We start from the raw sequence: 17,737 nt of genomic DNA, 5'->3' as shown, positions 1-17,737 counted from the left end.
ATTTTAGAGGAAAACAGAGAAACTAGAGTTTCTACCTCCAGAGGAGGTAGCCAGATAAGTTATGGACTTGGAGACCATGTCATTTGAGCAAAGGTTGAAGGATCTGGGGTATTCTGAAGGGTCATCATACATATGAGGGAGAAGATTCACTTTCTTCTGATTGCTCAGAAAAAAATGCTGACACTCAAGGAGAAGCAGATTTTAGCTTCATACAAAGAAGACTTTTTCTAAAAAAGCTTTCAGTGATGCACTGAGCTGCTTTGAAAGGTAGTGAGTTCTCTTATCATTAGAAGTAGGAGTAAGTGGGGTGGCCATGTGTTGGAGAGGTTGCACAGAAATCTGTGTTTCTGTAGAAGTTGGTCTAATTGAACTTTGGGGACCCTGGCAACTCTGTGTCTCCACAAAGTTTAATTGGTCATCATCTGAATATTCTCCTTTTTGGCCATTGTCCTATAGAGTTCCCTTCCTTGACAGAGTTATTTTCATTTCCAGACTTGAAGCCAACACTCTATCACTTACTTCGTCACTTCTGGTAAATTAATCTCCTCAGTATAATAGAGATACCTATACTTCCTATTTCATAGGGTTATTAGAGTAATTAAATGAACTAGTACCTGGAAAGCATGCCCAGCATTTAGAACAGAACCTAACAAGCACTTGATACATAATGATTAATATTAGTTTATTTGTATCTTTGCTTATTGTCTTTTCCTGCCTTTTACTTGGCTACCTACTCATACTTCACACCTCCATTAGTTCTAATTTGTATGCCTCTTATTTTCAATGAGTTTGAGTCCTTGTTCACACAGTAAAGAGCCATGTGATGAATTAAATGTTCATATCTTTGCTCATTTTAAAATCATTTTCCTACTATATTCTATTACTTATTAGTTATTTTGCTGTCAAGTTATAGGAGCTTTGTATATATTAGGTCTATGATAATCATTGTAAATATTTTTCCAGCTTATACTTTGTGTTTTGACCATAGATATTTGACCTGCAAAAAGAAAGTTTTTAAAAATACACGTTAGTGTTTATCAATCTTTTCATTCATGTCATTCATACACAGCCCCTACTCCTCTATTCTTATTGACTCCAAATGGTGATTAAAAGGTGTAATCCCTTGTGCTAGTATTATGAAATGAAAAGTTCTGATATCTTTGTAGACACACAAAAGAAACTGCTATGTCATTAAGATGCTTTAGCATTCTGCTTTTAAAAGTGACCCTTTCTTGGAAATAATTTTCCAGTGTCTCTGCTGCTAAAGAACAGCTTCTCATAACATCTGATCACTTACACAGCTTGAGTGTCTTTTGTAGCCAAGTCACTGGAGGCTCCACTGCAAGGCTCCAGACAGACGGGAACTTATTGTAACCATTATCCTTATCTGCCAGTAAACATCAGGTTGCCAGCCAAACCACACACCTGTAGCAATAGGGAAACTGAGTCCCTGCTGCTTAAATAAAGGGACCTGAATTAGCTAGGAGTCATATTGACATTTTAGCTCCATTTCTTGGCAGTCACCAAAGAAAGGAAGCTATGCTGCATTGGACTTGGTGTCAGAAGATCTGGTTCATTCAGCTCTGTTCAATTCAGTTTACCCTTCCTGACCTTTTAGTAAGTGCCAGTCACTCTGCTTGGTTATAGGCAGAAAGAAGATCACATTAGTCTTCTGTGTAGTATAAAGAGCTCATAATCTAACAGGGGAAACAGGATCATCATTGACTACATCAGTTAATGATATTCAGATACACAGAATATATTTTGAAAATACACAGAAGAGGGGCAGGTATCTGGGAGGATCAGTCTGATAATGCATCTGACTTTGGCTCAGGTCATGATCTCATGGCTCCTGGGTTCAAGCCCTGCATCAGGCTCTGTGCTGACAGTGAGGAGCCTGCTTTAGGTTCTCTCTCTCTCTCTCTCTCTTTCTCTCTCTCTCTCTGACCCTGCCCCATTTGTGCACTCTCTCCCTCTCTCAAAAATAAAAATATTTTAAAAAGAAAAATAAAATACAGAGAAGAAACCTGAAAAAAAACCCTCAACTTATCTCTGTTAAGTTTCTCCTAAACATTATCTGCACATACCTACTTGTTTCCTGGTGAGTTATTTTTATTCACAACACTTTTGACACCAGATGAGAGGTTTTTTTCCCTCCTGACACCAAATACAGTGTCTTTTCCAAAACCACTTCTCTGAGGGGTCCATAATTCAATTAAGTTCTGACTCTAACTACCCAGAGTTACTGCAGACTCCACAGGTGAAGGGCTCAGTCCTACATGACTACTTCTACTTCAGATCGCAGTCACAAGTCCTGGGCCTCCCATACTTTCGATGGACCAACTATACATGACCTCTCTCAGATTAGATAATTTATTAGAATGGCTCACAGAAGTCAGGAAGGCACTAAGAGAGTGTAATAGGTTGAATGTTAGCCCTCCAAAAGATATGTATGTGTGTGCGAGGGACCCTGACCTTAGGCCCTGGGGTCCAGCAGTGAGCCTGACTCTGGTCTTCCATGTCCCATGGAGTGAAACTGGCCCATAACTGCAGTGTTTCACCCACCTTTTTGAATATCTTTTATTTCGATTTTTATATTTCTTTTTTTTTTTTTCAATATATGAAATTTATTGTCAAATTGGTTTCCATACAACACCCAGTGCTCATCCCAAAAGGTGCCCTCTAATTACTATGGTTTAGGGCAAAGGGAAGACCAGGAGTCATCTGGACTGATGGCTGTTGCACAGCCATTCTGCTATGATATTTATTTATGCCTCCCTGTTTTCAAAAGGGAGTTCAGCAAAAAAAAAGTGTTTACTGTACATATTCAAGACTACAATAGCCATCTAGAGTACCTAAGTCACTGTCTCCTAGAAATACCATGAAACAACTCATTAAGGCACGTGGGAAAACAAACAAGACACACACAATGGAAACGATAATATATGAATGGCTGCAAAGTTATTCACAACCCACAGAGCAGTTACATGACATACTGAGATTAAGTACCTTTTCTGAGTGGAAGGCCTACTTGGGAGAGTAATGAACAGAAAGAAATTGAACTCCTCTCTGATCATCCAGAAAGTTTTAGGGGAAAAATGGAATTCTAGGATTTGACGACCTATACGTTTCCTCAAGTAAGCGAGCTCTCTACAATCGGTTTATTTCAATTTAATTCCATTCACAAACATTTATTGTGGTAGGTGCTAGAGAGTATGTCAGCTGAGTAAAATAATCTGACTCAAAAAATTCACAGTTGGGGGTAGCAGGGAGAGACATGCAAATAATTACGTTTTCATGGAGTGAGCTATAACTCATGGAATCAAAACTTAATGATGTTATACTCATCATGATGGTACAAGTATAATAAATGTGTCTACTCAGAGCTTTACAGGGACATGGATGTGGCGGCAATAGTCAATTTTATTGGGTGGTTATCAGGGAAAGTAGCAAAGAAAACGTGATTTTTAGGTTGGACTTTTCGTGGTCAGCAGGCGAAGTTCAGCTAGCGTGTGGAGGCTTATTCGCTGCAGGGACCAAGGGCAGTGTTTTAACCCTCAGCCCAGTAGACTGTCAGCGAACCCGGCCAACGTGAAGATCACCGCTGGCATCCGCTGAGGTTCCGGGTTTGCCCGCCGTCAGGGGGCGCCGTGGCCGCGCGCCGTCCGGCCGTTGCGTTTCCGGGCTCCGGTGCCCAGCGCCGCCATCGGCCGCCGCGCGCTGCGAATCGCCTGCGGGTCCCGTTACCGGGGTAACCGCGGCGCCGACTCCGCGCAGGCTGGGACCTTCTCTCCGCGCCATTTTCAAACTGTCCCAGAGCCGGAGCCGGAGTCTAGGGCTGAAGGAGTCAGCGAGAGAGGCGAGGCCTGAGAGGTGATGCGGCCGCAGGCGGAGGGAGCGGCGGCCGGAGGTGCGGGTGAGTGCCGCCACGGGGAAGGGAGGCCCGGGCGCGCCGGCGGCGTCCTCGCCGTGGCCTCCCCGCCGTGGCCTCCCCGGCGGTCCCCGCGGACCGGGCCCGGGCGCTGCCGGGAGGGAGGCCGCGCGGCCGCGGGAGGAAGTGAGGCCCGGCAGGGCGGGGCGCGTAGACTCCCTGCGGGCCCGCGTCCGACACCCCTTCACTTCGACACCCGGCAGTGAAGCCGCGGCCCGGAGGTGGTCCTGGAGCAACTCAAGCCGCCGGGTTTCCTCCCGCGCCCCTGGCCGCGGGCGTTTGTGCGGTGCGTGCACACCTGCCTGCTGCCAACTGATGGGTTGATTTAAAAGTTAAAGTGCCCTGTTGAGTAAGAACAGTACGTGCTCTTTGTAAAAAAACAAAGCATCCCAAGGTGTAGGACTAGAGCCGTTTGTTAACTTTTGTTTTGCATTTTCGAAAACATCCCCTGTCCTTTCCAGTCTCTACTATTTTAAGTTTGGCACTGAAGGACTTCGAGACAACCTAACTTAGCTTGGCCTTTTGTTTTGTTTTGAGCCCCTGTGCAGATGTGCACACAAGTCTCATTTGTAAAAACAAGATGTACTGGCTTTCAGACACCTGCTTTTCCCCAGAGTCAAGCTAGCGAGTGGTTCTAAACACATATGCCTGGAGGACCTCCAAACTTAACCTTTTTATATGGTTGTTCTAGAAAATTTGAGGAGAGCCACAGTGCTTGGGTGATGTAGGTGGGGGAAGATAGCAACCCATAGGCGAGGAAAGCATAATACATGTTTTTTGTTCTTCTTGGGGGATATTAATCTTTTCTGTCTGCCCTGTGTTTCGATGATTTTTTGATTCATTTACATTCTGCCTCAGCCCGGATGTGAGGAAGTATTATTTCTGGGTAACCAAAGTTGGTAATAGACAAAGAGGAGAAATATTTGAGTGGTGAGGCCCTGCTAGTTCTTGGTTTGACAGGTGTTTTTCTTAATTTTTTTTAATGTTTATTTATTTTTGAGAGAGACAGACCTGAGTGGGGAAGGGGCAGAGAGAGAAGCAGACACAGAATCTGAAGCAGGCTCCAGGCTCTGAGCTGTCAGCACAGAACCCAACAAGGGGCCTGAACCCACCAACCGTGAGATCATGACCTGAGCCAAAGTCCGACCCTTAACAGACTGAGCCATCCAGGCGCCCCTTGACAGGTGTTTTTCTGATGTCTCCAGGAGTTTCTTCTGACCTGCATCAATCAGGTCCCTCTTGTGGAAGGAACCTAGAAAGTCCATGGAGACACAACTGAAAGAAAAGGTTAGCAAGAGCGTGGAGAGAAAAGATTTGTAGAAAGGAGTAATCAAGGAGAGGTACTACCTTAGAAGTGATTTGGTAAGTTGCTGCAGCTTGGTATAGATACTACACTTGATCTTAGCCAAAAGGCCAAGAAGGATTGCACCTTGGTAGAGAAACAAGAGTGCTGGACCAGGACTCAAGAGACCTGAATGCCCACCTGATTTGTGGCTTTGTAGTTTGGGAAAACTCTCTAGAGGCATCCTTTCCTTGCCTTTGAATTGGGAGGATGTCTAGTAGGCCCTGTCTCCCTTATAGGGTAAGTTGTGAGGATGAAATTTTGCATGTGTTCATATACATTAACATTTTATAAATTGTGAAAAACAATAGAGCTGTAAAACAAAAGTTTAATATGTCTTAGAAATATGAGTACTAGCACTATGTTTACCTGGTGAAGGTTAGAAAAGAGCAAAGGTTCTACACAAGCAATCTTTGGATAACTCCATTTTAGGGCAGATTGATAGAGAATATATTCATAAGCATTGAAAAAGGCAAGGATAAAAATATGTGTAGAACTACTTTATGTGTTTGTGTCTTTTTTCATGGAAGTAAAATTTACATGGTGAAATGCACAGATCTCAAGTGTACTATTTGAAAACCTTTGATAAATGCAGTACACCTGTGTAACTGGTACCCCAGTTAACATAATATTTTCATCACCCCAGAAAGTTCCTTTTTAAACCTTCCAGCCAGTCTCCACTCACTCTGTTGACCCAGGCTGACCCAGCCCACAGCTGTTCTGATTTCTATCTACATAGTTTCATTTTGCCTGTTCTTGAATTTCATGTAAATAGAACCATACAGTATATGTGTCTGGCTTCCATTGCTCAAATGTCCAAATTAATTCATGTGGTTGACATATATCAGTAAATTCCTTCTGTTCCATTCCTGAGTAGGATTGTGTCAATACCTCATAGTTTATTTATACTTCTGCTGTTGATGGACATATATAGGTTGTTTCCAGTCTGGGACTATTATGAGTAAAGTTGTTATGAATATTCTTGTAGAGTCTCTTTGTGGATGTTTATTTTCATTTCCTTGAGTAAATACCTGGCAATAGAATTACAGAGTTACAGGGTAGAAGTTTGTTTATAAGAAACTGCCAGACTTTTTTTCACAGTGATTTTACATTCCTGTCAGCAGTGTGAAGATCCCAATTGCTCCAAATCCTTGACAACATTTGGTCTTGTGCTTTTTATTTTAGCCATTCTAGTATGGGTGAAATTGTATACCTCATTGTGGTTTTAATTTGTATTTCCCTGGTAACTAAAGGTGGTGGGCACCTTTTCCTATGATCGTTCCCATTCAGTTACCTTTTGCAAGGTGCCTATTCAAGTCTTTAGCCCATTTTCTTTTGGATGGGCTTTATTATTGAACTGTAAGTGTTCTTTATGTACCTCATATATAAATCCTTTATCAGATACTATGAATATTTTCTCCCATTCATTTGTTGTTTTGTTTTCTTAATGGAATATTTTGATGAGCAGACATTTTTAACGTGATGAAGTCTAAAAGCTTATCAGGTTTTTCTTTTATATTTAGTGCTTTCAAAAAAGGCTTCTCGAAAGATTCTCTGCCTACCTCAGGTTTGGGAAAATATTCTTCTTTGTTTTCTTCTTTATTTTTTTAACTTTTACATATAAGCTTATAAAGAGAGATTTATTTTAGTGCAGCAATGTGACTATCATAAGCATTGCATTTAAACCAATCTAAATATTCCAGAAGGCTGCCTACCTGAAGAGAAACAAAAAGTAGTTGATTCATATTAAAATAATCTTTCCTTCTTACCATGACACAGTAATAATAACAGTAATGTTTTACTCCTTTCTTTTAGGGCTTTAGTTTTGGGGAGTGAATAAAACTACTTTTGGAAGACAAGATGACTACAGCTGCAGAAAGAAAGTATATTAATATTAGAAAAAGATTGGATCAGTTGGGATACCGCCAGACTCTGACAGTGGAGTGTTTACCTTTGGTAGAAAAACTTTTCAGGTAAAGATGAAAATACAGTTCTAAACCTGTGTGATCCTTAATCCCATTTATCTAGTTTCTATTGAACTTCGTGTTACAGTGAAGAAATGGGTGGATTTTTTTGGTTTTTGTTTTTATAAAGTCCTTCAATCATCTGAAGCTCATTATTCTTAGATCCTGCTTCTATATCATCAGTTCAGGTCCTCCACATTGCAAAACTCTCAGGGTCACCATTCACACTACACTGTTCAGAGTAGACATTTCTGAGAGTTTTCTCTGTGAATAGAATTACAATTTTTTTATGTGATTTTTCTGATACAGTTGGGAGTTCTATGTCTGCCTCTCTGGTCTTTTAATTACTGTGATTTGATAATCGTTCTCCATTATGTGGTTGGTCATTATTTTAGTGGTTACATGTTACTTTAAGTGAAAGATTCTGTGTGATTTTTGTTCTTTTCTACATGAGTTGTTACTGTGATTTGAGACAGGAACAGGGAAATTGCTTGGGAAGCTTTTGCAGTAGGGCTCAAGCTGTGATGATGGTAAGGAGAGACTGGAGGGGGATACTTTGTGGTCTTTATTATGGCTTCCAGAACTCTTCATGATGTAGTTCTAGGTCTGCGATTCAGGGTTGTAGGGTAAAGTGTGTTTAACTTTCAAAAACTGGCAGACTTTTTATATAGTGATTTTGTTCTACAGCTTCATCTCCCATGTATGTAACCATTTGAAGCTCCCCAGACATAAGTGTACTCTCACCTTTGATCTCCATGTGTTATTACATCTGCCTGGGAAATCTCTCTCTCCTCTCCCTCCTGCCCATGCTCATTTAGCTGTGATGGCCTGCAGGAGTCTGTCACATCTGCTGAATGTTACCTTCACTACTTAAATCATTGTTGGAAACTTTCCTTTAGAATGCAAACTCTTTAAGACTAGAGACTGACTTTATCTCTGCTCTACCTAGGACAGGCTGTACATATAGTTGGCACTGAAATAGCTGTTGAGTTTATCATATAGTATTAAAACCTGACAAACTGTCAATAGGATAGAAGCTCCATGATAATGTGTTCTATATTGTGTTCCCTGCTCAGTAAATACTGATGTATGAATATTCTGGTCTGTGTGCTTAGAGGTAAGGAGCACGTGCGCACTCACACACGATCGGGTGAGGGGCAGAGAGAGGGAAGAGAGAATCCCAAGCATTCTTGGAGCAGGTATCACAAACTGTGAGATCAGGACCTGAGTTGAAATCAAGAGTTGGATGCTTAACTGACTGAACCACCACCCTGTTTTTAGATTTCATCTTACTTAGCATTAACATTTAACATTTTTAGAAATATATTTTTAGTTATTAAAAGTTAAGAGAATGTTTCCTTGTATTTATATTTTATATAATTTCAGTGACCTAGTTCATACAACAGAAAGTCTTCGGAAATCAAAATTAACTGCTGTGAAAGCTGAAAAGGAAAGTGCCAATTTTGATTTTGTTTTGGAACCTTATAAACTTGAAAATGCAAGATTGATAAAGGAAAATAATGAATTATACCTGGAATTAATGAAACTGAGAGAACAATCAAGCCAACATATTAAAGGTAAAATTTTGTGATGTTTAAAATGTAATATTTTTTTCCTTTTTTGTTTTATATGTAGGGAAGGCGTCTATGCAGAAATGTGATAGTCTTCCCCCCTGACAGTCTTGAAATAATGTAGAGTGTGTCAAAGAGTTCCCAACAAGGAAAATAAATTTGCATTTCATAGCTATATTCTTCTTTACTATATGTGGATTAAATCTTTAGAATTAAAATTTCTATAGAAAAAGCACAGGATAGGGAATATAGTCACTGATACTGCAGTGGCATTGTATGGTGACAGATGGTAGCTACACTTGTGGTGAGCATAGCATAACTTATAGAGAAGCTGAATTCCTGTGTTGCATACCTGAAAATAACGCAACGTTTGTCACCTATACTCAAAAAACATTTTTTTGTTATTTTTTTAAATGTTTATTTTTGAGGGGGCAGGGCAAGGGCAGAGAGAGAGGGAGACACAGAATCTGAAGCAGGATCCAGGCTCTGAGCTCTCAGCACAGAGCCCAACACGGGGCTTGAATCCATGAACTAGGAGATCATGACCTGAGTCGAAGTCAGACACTTAACTGACTGAGCCATTCAAGTAGGCCCCCCCCCCCCCCAGTTTTTTTAATTAATAAAAAAATTAAATTACTGTAGAAAATATTAAATGCTGAAACTAAAGAAATGTCCTTGAAACAACCTCTTACTGAAAGTAAGAGAACTAAAGTGAGGTGAGAATCTTCTATCATTCGGAATCTTTAATGCCTTGTCTTTGAACTCAAATATTGTATAGAATGATTTTGGGGCGCCTGGGTGGCTCAGTGGGTTGCACGTCCGACTTTGGCTCAGGTCATGATCTCACGTTTGTGGGTTCGAACACTGCATCAGGCTCTGTGCTGACAGTTCAGAGCCTGGAGCATGCATCAGATTCTGTGTCTCCCTCTCTCTCTGCCCCTCCCCTGCTCATGCTCTGTGTATGTGTGTCTCTCTCAAAAAAGGAATAAACATTAATAAGTTTTTTTAAAAAAGGATGATTTCAAAGTCTTGGACAGAGGGTAATTGTATGGCTATCTTATTATAAATTCTTGTTATATTCAGTAGAAAGCCCTAATACCTGGCATGAATTCATAATCCCTCAGCTTCATACCCAGTTTACTAAGATGGAGCAAAAGCCATAACTTAAGCCACATAGCAGAAAAAAAATATAATTCCCTGTTTTGTTTAGTGACTTATTTGCAGTTTTGTTAACAGTGGTAGAAAAGGTAATAGCCTTTCAAACAAAGCTTGGCTAAGAATTGGATGGAGCCTTTCAAATTAATGCGACTTTTTGTATTTTGTGAAATGGAAGGACTTAACTGATTTCTTGATCTGTAAAATAGTTTTTGAATCTTTTTCATTTTAAGAGTTGAAAACTACATTGAAGAAGTGTGCACGTGAAACAGCTGATCTGAAGTTTCTAAATAACCAATATGTTCATAAACTCAAACTTTTGGAAAAAGAGAGTAAAGCTAAGAATGAAAGAATTCAACAACTTCAAGAAAAGAATTTGCATGCTGTAGTACAAACTCCAGGTAGGTCTGTTCCTTCTCAAAACAAATTGTACACACCTAATCTTTTAAAGATATTAAAGCTGTTGACCAAAATAGGACTTTGGATTTTCATGCTTAGACTTTAATACTTGAAAAGATGATCTTGGATCATCACATAAACTTTTAAATTTATTTCTGAAGATCCAGCTAGTATTTTATGCATGTGTTTAAGAACTTATATAATAGTATCTTCTTAGGTATATGTAGTCTAACTTCAGTGCCCAGAGTTTTATTTCCTTCATCATTATTTTAAGTTCCTTTTTTAAATTATTGGTATCATTATTATTTTTTTTCCAAGCCAAATTGTCCGCAGCGTTATTAAAGATACTTTTCATAAACAATCATGGTATTTCAGGGAGGACAGGGGCAGTCAGTCGTTAACAGTGTACAACAACTTTCAAACTCCTTTGAAATAGACTTCCAAATTCAATGGACTACCAAAATCAGAAAGCCACTATAAAACCTAGTGAAGTCTTCATTTGATGCTCTGAACAGGAAAGGTTCAGGGTAAAGATTGACATTTCACATTTAGCATGTTGTTTAACGACTTTTCACAAAGCCGGCCCTGACTTTCAGGAAATGAAATGAAAGTGGCAGAATTATCAATCTGAAGATCCACAAGCTATAAAAGGAACTCTTTGATCGCTGCCATGTCAATATTATCATTATTATTTTAGTTGTAAAGATAATCTGTACTCATCAAAAATTTGGAAATGATCTATTTACCTATTTCTTAGTTTATTTTTACTGTTTTTAGCTTTATACTCAGTAGTTCTCGAGCAGGACAAAAGAAATGATGGGGCATATCCATAGTTGAGGGTGGTCAGGCATAAAGTTGGTGGAAGAATCTCTAGTACCAGTGACAAGATCATCAAGATGTCTGAATGACGGGATGAAGATTATTGAGAGTGAGTGAGGTGTAGGAAAATGCTGGATCATGAGATGAGGTGGAGAGTGAGGGATTAGGAGCACAGTGAGAACCAGGAGTGATTTGGTCAGAGTGAAGACTGTGATGAAGGGAGATCTATATGCTGGCACAGTTCCAAGTGTTGACAAAGACCACGCATAGTCATCTTATGGTGTGCCTGTGGCCAAGTGGAATCCATGAGGATTGAAATGGCAAGAGATGAGATGGAGAGGGGGACTTCGGGCTAAAGGCAGAAAAGATCGAGAAACATGGAAAAGGTCTCAGAAGTAACTAGATTAAAGTGGAGAAAGAGGATGGTCAGATTTCCTGAGAAAAGAGTGGGGCAGATTCCAGAGAGATTCAAGAGGTGGAATCTATAGAATTTAGTGACTGAATATGAGGGACTTGGGAAGTAGAAGAATTCCCAGATTTCTGTTTCTAGTGAATGAGTGGGTAGATGATGGTAACATTTTTAAGATTGAGAAGGTGGAAAGCAGAGCAGGAGTTCACTTTTGCATGTGTTGTATGTTATACTAGTGGAACATCTGCATTGAGATTTCTAGTATGCAGTGGGATTTGTGGTGTAGATCTGTTCTTAGAAGTGTGGTCCCAGGGGCGCCTGGGTAGCTCAGTTGGGTAAGCATCCAACTCTTGATTTTAGCTCAGGTCATGAACTCACAGTTTGTGAGGGGTCATGAGATCAAGCCCCACATGGGGCTCTGCCCTGAATGTAGAGCCTACTTGGGATTCTCTCTCTCCCTCTCTCTCTGCCCCTCCTCCATTCACATGCTTGCTCTCTTGCTCTTTCTCTCAAAATAAATAAATAAACTTAAAAAAAAAAAAAAAAAAAGAAGTGTGGTCCTAGATGAAGATTTGAATTTGGGAGTCATTGGAGTATCATGGGAATTGAAGCTATGGATGTAATTGGAATTAGCTAGTGAGATTGTATAGACTGGGAAGAGAGGAGAACCAAAGACAGACCCTAGGGAAGTTGGCATTTAACTTCCTTGGACAGTGGAAGGAGAGGGTCTTTGTAAGAAGCTGAGAAGGAGCAACCAAGGAGAAAAACCAGGAGGTAAGGGAAGGAGATAATGGTTTGCCTTGTATAGGTGTGTAACTAGAAACAAGTCATTTAAATACTTTTGACCCAGTTTCTTCATCCTCAAAATGAGGTAAGTGCATACAAAATTTGTTAGGATTCTAATGAAGACAAGGTTGTGGATTGTGTTTGTTCTTCCTGACGATAGATTTGTCTTTCAAGCGCATCTAATCTTGGCCAGATGCTGACAAAGGTAAACTATCCATTTAATTTGGACCAAGACAGTATGTATCTACCCATAAAAAGAAATTACTCCTGCTAGTTTCAAGGATAATTAAGTAGACATTTCCCACTAATTCAGGTTGTAGCATCATTTTATATTATAGATGACTTTTATTATATATTAATTTTGCTACATAAAGTTTCTCTTCTCTGCTCTTTTGGCATTGCTTAATAAACATTTCTGTTTTAGTTATTACTTCCCTAAGCTTCTCGTTTGATAGTTTTCTGCTGGTGATGATTTCTTGAGCTCGTAATAGGAAATACCACAGGGCACACTCAACTTTTAATCTTACCAAAGTCTTGTCCCCATCTAGTGGAGGAATAGATTAAATCTGGGTATATGTACCAAGCATGCAGAAAATAAAACTTGTCTTATAACCATGTCTTGTTGAGGTTTTCAGGAATGCACTGTATAGTTAAAGATCAGGGTGTAGGGGGGGGAGATAGTTTATCGCTAGGTTTTATGAGCTAGAGGCATACTTTATAACAAAAAGCATAACGTTCTGGAATATTTAATTTTAAGACAGTGTTTTGTTTCTTTTAAATGTTTTTGAAGTACACATTTGTTTCTAGGTGGCAAGAAAAGAAGTATTGCTTTCAGGCGCCAGCGTATGCAGATAGACGAACCAGTCCCTCCCTCCGAAGTCAGTTCATATCCAGTTCCTCAGCCAGATGACCCTTACATTGCAGACCTCCTGCAAGTGGCTGATAACAGGTGCATTAAATAATTTTTTGCTAGTTTCAGTTAATCAACTTGATTATAAGTTTCTCGATGTAGGGCTTCAGTCTTCTTGACTGTTGTATCTCCAGGGCCTACCACAGAATTTTGTATAAGCACTCAAGAAGTACTTTCTGAATGTATCTTCAATATAGAATGTTTTTACTTGTTTTGAAACTTTGATCTCAAATAGATCATAAATCTGATGTTTCTGTTCATATCTGCTTTAAAATAATTTATTGCCATCTAGAACCTATTTTAGTAGCATTGCTTTAATATTTAGTTTCATTGCCCAATTCATCTTTTACAGGACTCTATTCAGATTATGTCAAATGCCAACGAACCTGAATAGATTTGTAACTGGCTTTGACATTTTTGCTTCATGATTCTGTAACTCTATGTACTTGTTTTTCCTTATATTGGAATCAGATATAAATTCTATTTTAATTGAAACTTCATTAAACTCCGAGAAAAGCACAATGTAAGTGTTTTGGGGATGTAAAGATGAGTAAGATAGTATTGCTTTTGAGAAGCTTATATTCTAACAGTAAAAATGAGACAAGAGAAATACATAGAATGCCATTAAGAAAATTATAAGGGGTTCATAGGAGCAAGAGAACACTAGTGACAGCCTCTATGGTCATAGCTGGAGACACATTCTAAAATACGTACTATACTAGTAGAAATGGTTAGTGCAGATAACTTTATTTTTTAGATTATGTAAAAAGTATGCAGGAGTTTTTTCACTTTATTAATCTCAATATAACAACCCAAAGGAACATTACTGAGGTACTAATTAGGATCTCTTAGTTATTCTTATGCAGTGCTACATAACTATAATTATCTGACCTTAATTGTGTAGTATTTTGTGTTTTGTTTTTCTGTTACAGTTGTAACCTAGGACTTCCCAGACAGCCTGTTAGTATATTTAAGGAGGCTTTTGGTCTGCATATATGTCATTTTCTGTCATTATCTTTTCTCCTTAAAACGTTTCTTTTCTATCAAACCATCGTGGGTGGCATTAGTCTCTTAAACATCTTGTTTGTTTTCATTTGCACGTATACATAGCTTGTATGCAGAGTCATTCATGTGCATATATATGAGTGCAGTTGCATACATACTCTTCTAAACCTAGATAAGCAGGAAATGTTGGTTCCAGTAACAGCAGGGACAGGGTATGTCCAGCCTCACTGACTCTACTCCATGGAAAATATCTCTTAAAAGCAGAACTGGCTTCAGGCTTTATTTTTGCAGTATGAAAGTGGTTATGTCATATTTATGTTAATGTTTGGCAAAGTTTGATATAGTACAAATACATTTGAGCAGTTGTACAATTCAGATAATTTAGACAAACCTTGATTTTGTTAGAATTAACAAGTTCCAGAAAGCAGTAGGTTTTTGCTGTAGATACTTGGTAAATTGTAGTATTTCTCAATATTTTTCTTCTCCAGGATTGCAGGGTAGTTCATTAGAAAATACAGGGTCATTCAGAAAACACACTTTGATCCCTTATTTCACTTAATAATATTGTGAATTCTGGACTACACCCTCTAGTTTCTTGAACCTAAGAATTGACAGCAGTACCTCGAAGAGTTTTGTTGTTGTTCTTTGTTTTTTTTTTTTTAATGTTTATTTTTGAGAGAGAGACAGAGTGTGACCCAGGGAGGGCAGAGAGAGGAGGAGACACAGAATCCAGAGCAGGCTACAGGCTCTGAGCTGTTAGCACAGAGCCCCGATGCAGGGCTCCAACCCATAGACCCAGACCACGAGATCATGACCTGAGCTGAAGTCAGACGCCCAACTTACTGAGCCACCAAGACGCGCCCCTCAAAGAGTTTTAAGGATCAAAATGCAATAGTAGGCATAATGTATCTGGTTACAAATTATTTACCGCTCAGGATTTTTTTATGCATTCTTAGAATATAAAATTAAATCGGCAAGATAATGTTACTCTGATTATATTGTGCTTGGGAACCCTTTGGCACAGCACTTCATACTTTACTGAGAAATAGAAAGTAGAGAATTTATAGGACAACACATCTAGTTTCATTTCTTGTTATTTTGTATTTCTCAACAAAACTATATTGGCACTAGTTATAAATGTGTTTCAGAATTCAAGAACTTCAAGAGGAAGTCCACCAGTTACAAGAAAAGTTAGCAATGATGGAAAGTGAACTGCGAGATTATAACCAGCAGGTAGGATTTTTATATACTTGCATAGTAGGGATGCATGGTCGCCTTGTTGGGATGGGTATGCTGTGATTGTAAATAAAATTGGGTTATATTTGGGATTATTGATACTGAGTTTGTATACAGCTTTTATCTTTTCTACCAGTTTCTTAATAAGGATAGTAGCTGGAGTAGCTTAGATGGCTTTAGAGCAAACAGTCCAGTCCCTTCATTATGCATTGAGGTAAATAGCAGTTTTTTGTTTTTTTTTTTTTTTTCTTCTGGTGAGTCATCTATCTCCCCAAATATCTTTCAACGTTTATTTATTTTTGGGACAGAGAGAGACAGAGCATGAACGGGGGAGGGGCAGAGAGAGAGGGAGACACAGAATCGGAAACAGGCTCCAGGCTCTGAGACATTAGCCCAGAGCCTGACGCGGGGCTCGAACTCCCGGACCGCGAGATCGTGACCTGGCTGAAGTCGGACGCTTAACTGACTGCGCCACCCAGGCGCCCCCAAATATCTTAATTATATTACTTGTTTGCATCTTGGGAGGTATTTTATTGAAGTGTATTATGTTTTAAAGTGGTATCTTAAATAACTTTTTTGCTCTTACTGTAGATTTTGTCATCTTGAACAGAAGTCTTTTTGAGAGTGGTACCATATTTTTTGTTGTGTATTCTCTATAAGAACTAGTAAAATAATTCTCTGAAGAAGTAGGGGAATTGATATAATATGCAGGGTTAGATCATAATCATAATAAGCTTTGTTCTTTTATACCTTCTGTTGATATTTTGGCAAATTCTGATTTGTATAACTACAGCTTTCTTTCTTAATATGCTTACTGAAGCTTAAATTGGGTAACATGTTTTTCATTTTCTGCACATGACTTTTTTTGGAGTGAAGTGATCTGCACATACAAATATAAATGTAACTTACGTGTTGGTGTAACTGTGAAGTTTATAAAGTACTTTGAAGATTATTCAGATAAAAATGGAGTAAAAGGATTGTGATAATGTCAACCAAAAAACTTACTATATGGAGAATGAAAATATCAAATATGCACAAGTTGAATGTTGTTATTTTTTAATTTATAATCACACTTCATCACATTTTTTTCCAAGTACTTTATGAACATAAGCTGACCAGTCTTTACCATCTTTGTGAGGTGGCTGAGGTGTTTGGAGAAAATAGCCCGACCATTCTGATTGAAACCATCAATTTATTGTGGTTATCAATCTTAGTTGAATCCACTCAGCTGCCTGTCTTCTTTTTTTTTTTTTCTTTTTCTTTTTGCTTGAGTTTGTTCTAATTTTCTCAGTCTGTGTTCCAAATGTTGCTGTTCTCCTCAAGCTCTTTCACCAACCTATAATAAATACCCTTGTTGTCAAGATACCACCTTGTCTCAACTTCCTATCTCTACATTTAAATTTAACAATGTTAGGGCACCTGGGTGGCTCAGTTGATTTAGTGTCCAACTCTTGATTTCAGCTCAGGTCATGACGTCACAGTTTCTGGGTTTGAACCCCGCATTGGGCTCTGTGCTGATAGCGTGGAACCTGCTTAGAATTCTCTATTTCTGCCCCTCCCTGCTCACATTTTCTCTCCCCCCCCACCAAAAAATAAATAAATAAACACTTTTAAAAAATAAAATCATCAGCGTTCACACTCAGGCTCTCCAGACTTAATGAGTAGTGTGGTGTTCTTCCTATTCTACCTGTGTGTGTGGCTCTATTCCCTCCCTTCTTATTTGCTTTAATCGATTTTTCTTTTTCTTTTCTTTTCTTTTTTTTTTTTTAACAAACTCATATATGGCCACTTTATAACTAGTAATACTTTAAATCTTCCTAACAGTCCTAGAGGGAGGTGCTATCATGGTCATTGCTAACATCCCTTAAAAAGATCTCTTTTATTTATTTATTTATTTTTTTTTTTTCAAATGCTTTGACTATCTCTTTATTTTTTTATTATTTTTTTATTTATATATGAAATTTATTGTCAAATTGGTTTCCATACAACACCCAGTGCTCATCCCAAAAGGTGCCCTCCTCAATACCCATCACCCACTCTCTCCTCCCTCCCACCCCCCATCAACCCTTAGTTTGTTCTCAGTTCTCAACAGTCTCTTATGCTTTGGCTCTCTCCCACTCTAACCTCTTTTTTTTTTTTTTCCTTCCCCTCCCCCATGGGTTCCTGTTAAGTTTCTCAGGATCCACATAAGAGTGAAACCGTATGGTATC

The 17,737-nt window shown here is 38.9% G+C and overlaps 1 protein-coding gene and 1 pseudogene across 1 annotated transcript in view; one reads left to right on the top strand and one right to left on the bottom strand.

The window, feature by feature from the left end:
* The first annotated feature begins 3,803 nt into the window (after positions 1–3,803).
* CEP135 (centrosomal protein 135) overlaps positions 3,804–17,737 on the top strand; it is an 85,295-nt gene continuing 71,361 nt past the window's right edge. The window contains exons 1-6 of the mRNA XM_040483046.1: positions 3,804–3,916; positions 7,089–7,246; positions 8,624–8,814; positions 10,197–10,364; positions 13,184–13,325; positions 15,440–15,524. Coding sequence (XP_040338980.1) covers positions 7,134–7,246; positions 8,624–8,814; positions 10,197–10,364; positions 13,184–13,325; positions 15,440–15,524 — 699 coding nt within the window. The 5' untranslated portion in view covers positions 3,804–3,916; positions 7,089–7,133. The remainder of the gene's footprint in view (positions 3,917–7,088; positions 7,247–8,623; positions 8,815–10,196; positions 10,365–13,183; positions 13,326–15,439; positions 15,525–17,737) is intronic.
* Positions 5,267–5,356, bottom strand: LOC121040588 (uncharacterized; annotated as a pseudogene).

The sequence above is a fragment of the Herpailurus yagouaroundi genome, unplaced genomic scaffold, assembly GCF_014898765.1.
Source record: "Herpailurus yagouaroundi ecotype Mexico unplaced genomic scaffold, PumYag 28, whole genome shotgun sequence".
In the NCBI taxonomy this organism is placed as follows: Eukaryota; Metazoa; Chordata; class Mammalia; order Carnivora; family Felidae; genus Herpailurus; species Herpailurus yagouaroundi.
This window is presented reverse-complemented; position numbering and strand designations above follow the sequence as displayed.